Raw genomic sequence first — 1,789 nt, forward strand, 5'->3', positions numbered from 1 at the left:
TAAGCTAGCTGACCGGGATGTTGATCACCCGGGGATGTTGATCACTCACAAATCTCAGCACTCCCACACAAAACACGTGTTATCTCTCCACGTACTCAACCAAAATGGGCGACCGTGAAGCAGCTATACAAGCAGCTATCAGCGATATCGATGCTGGTGTTTTTCTAAGTCAGAGGGCGGCTGCAAAGGCGTACAACATCCCGCAATCTACAATCTCAACGCGCATACGCGGCAGACAAAGCAACCAAGCCAGCCACGTATACCAGCAGCGGTTGACTCCAGAGCAGGAGGACTTCCTCGTACAATGGATACTCGAAGAAGACGCACGAGCTTTTCCTCCCTCCCATGCACGCGCACGAGAAATGGCGAACCGAATCCTCCGGATGAACGGAGACCACAGACCCGTAGGCAAGCATTGGATGGCTGCCTTCCTTAAGCGTAACCCACGCGTCGCATCTGTTGTAGGTCGAAAGATCGAGGCAGCTCGAGCTGAGGGAGCAACCCCAGCACAGATACGCGCGTTCCTGGAGCTCTTTGAGAGGACTCGTACGAGGCTAGGCATAAGGGCTGAGGATATATGGAATATGGATGAGACTGGGAAGGCCTTAGGTGTATGTGCCAACACCAGAGTGCTCGCATCTAGTCAGAAGAAGAAGGCTTACCATCAGTCCCCAGAGAACCGCGAGTGGGCATCAATAATCGAGTGCGTGTCGGCTACGGGCAAGAAACTGCGCTGCGGGGTGATATTCAAGGGCAAGAACCTACAGAGTACTTGGTTTCCTGCGATAATACCTAACTGGCTTTACACAACCTCTAAGAATGGCTGGACATCAAATGCGATAGGCCTCGAATGGCTGCAACGGGTATTTCTGCCTGAAACGGCTCCATCAGACGATCGTTGGAGGATGCTAATTCTGGACGGCCACGGCAGCCACATTGATCTGGAATTCCTGTGGACCTGCAAGCAGAATAAAGTTCAGCTTCTATTTCTACCTGCACACTCATCTCATGTATTGCAGCCACTAGATCTCTCAGTTTTCTCAGTAGTGAAGAGATTCTACCGAAACCAGATCCAGGAAGTATCGCATCTAGACGACGCCGCGCCTGTTAAAAAAGAACGCTTTATTACAGCCTACTATAACGCTAGAGAGGCTGCGATTACTGAGAGAGTAGTACGAGCTGGATGGGCTACTGCAGGCATCTGTCCATTGAACATTGAGCGGGTAGTCAACTCCTCACAGGTAGCTCAGAGGCTTGTTACGCCACCACGTCAGACTCAAGCTCAAACTGCTAAAAGCCATCTATCTACCCCCCGTGGACCTCGTGATCTTTTTATAGCTCAGCGAGAGCTGCACAGGAACGAGAGTGTTAGCCGCAAGACTCACCAGCTTATTCAAAAAGCAGGCAAAGCTATTGCAGTAGCAAATACTCGCGCAGCACAGCTAGAAGCAGAGAACAAAAGACTACATAGTCAACTTGAGGCTCTTAAGCCTCAGCAGCCACGAAAGAAAGTTCGTGTGAATTCAAATCAACGCTTTGCAGATATAGAGACAATTATGGTTGCCGTACAGGCGTCACAGCTTCTTAAGGCACAGCGCGATGATAATGCTAAGGAGAAGGCTGCAGAAAATATAGCAGTCAGGACAGCAGCTCAAACGCTTCAGTCTATGTGTACGGAGTGGCAATTATAGCTACGTTAAGAAAATAAACACGTGTTTTGTGTGGGAGTGCTGAGATTTGTGAGTGATCAACATCCCCGGGTGATCAACATCCCGGTCAGCTAGCTTAA

The 1,789-nt window shown here is 49.9% G+C and overlaps 1 protein-coding gene across 1 annotated transcript; it reads left to right on the forward strand.

The window, feature by feature from the left end:
• Window positions 1–104: 104 nt before the first annotated feature.
• Window positions 105–1,691, forward strand: AA0111_g12885 (hypothetical protein; the record flags this gene model as incomplete). The annotated part of the gene is made up of 1 exon (XM_028646919.1): window positions 105–1,691. One exon carries the CDS (start codon window positions 105–107, stop codon window positions 1,689–1,691), a length of 1,587 nt encoding a protein of 528 aa, XP_028499510.1.
• Between the last annotated feature and the right edge of the window lie 98 nt (window positions 1,692–1,789).

This window comes from Alternaria arborescens (assembly GCF_004154835.1).
Source record: "Alternaria arborescens strain FERA 675 chromosome Unknown contig_217, whole genome shotgun sequence".
Taxonomy (NCBI): Eukaryota; Fungi; Ascomycota; class Dothideomycetes; order Pleosporales; family Pleosporaceae; genus Alternaria; species Alternaria arborescens.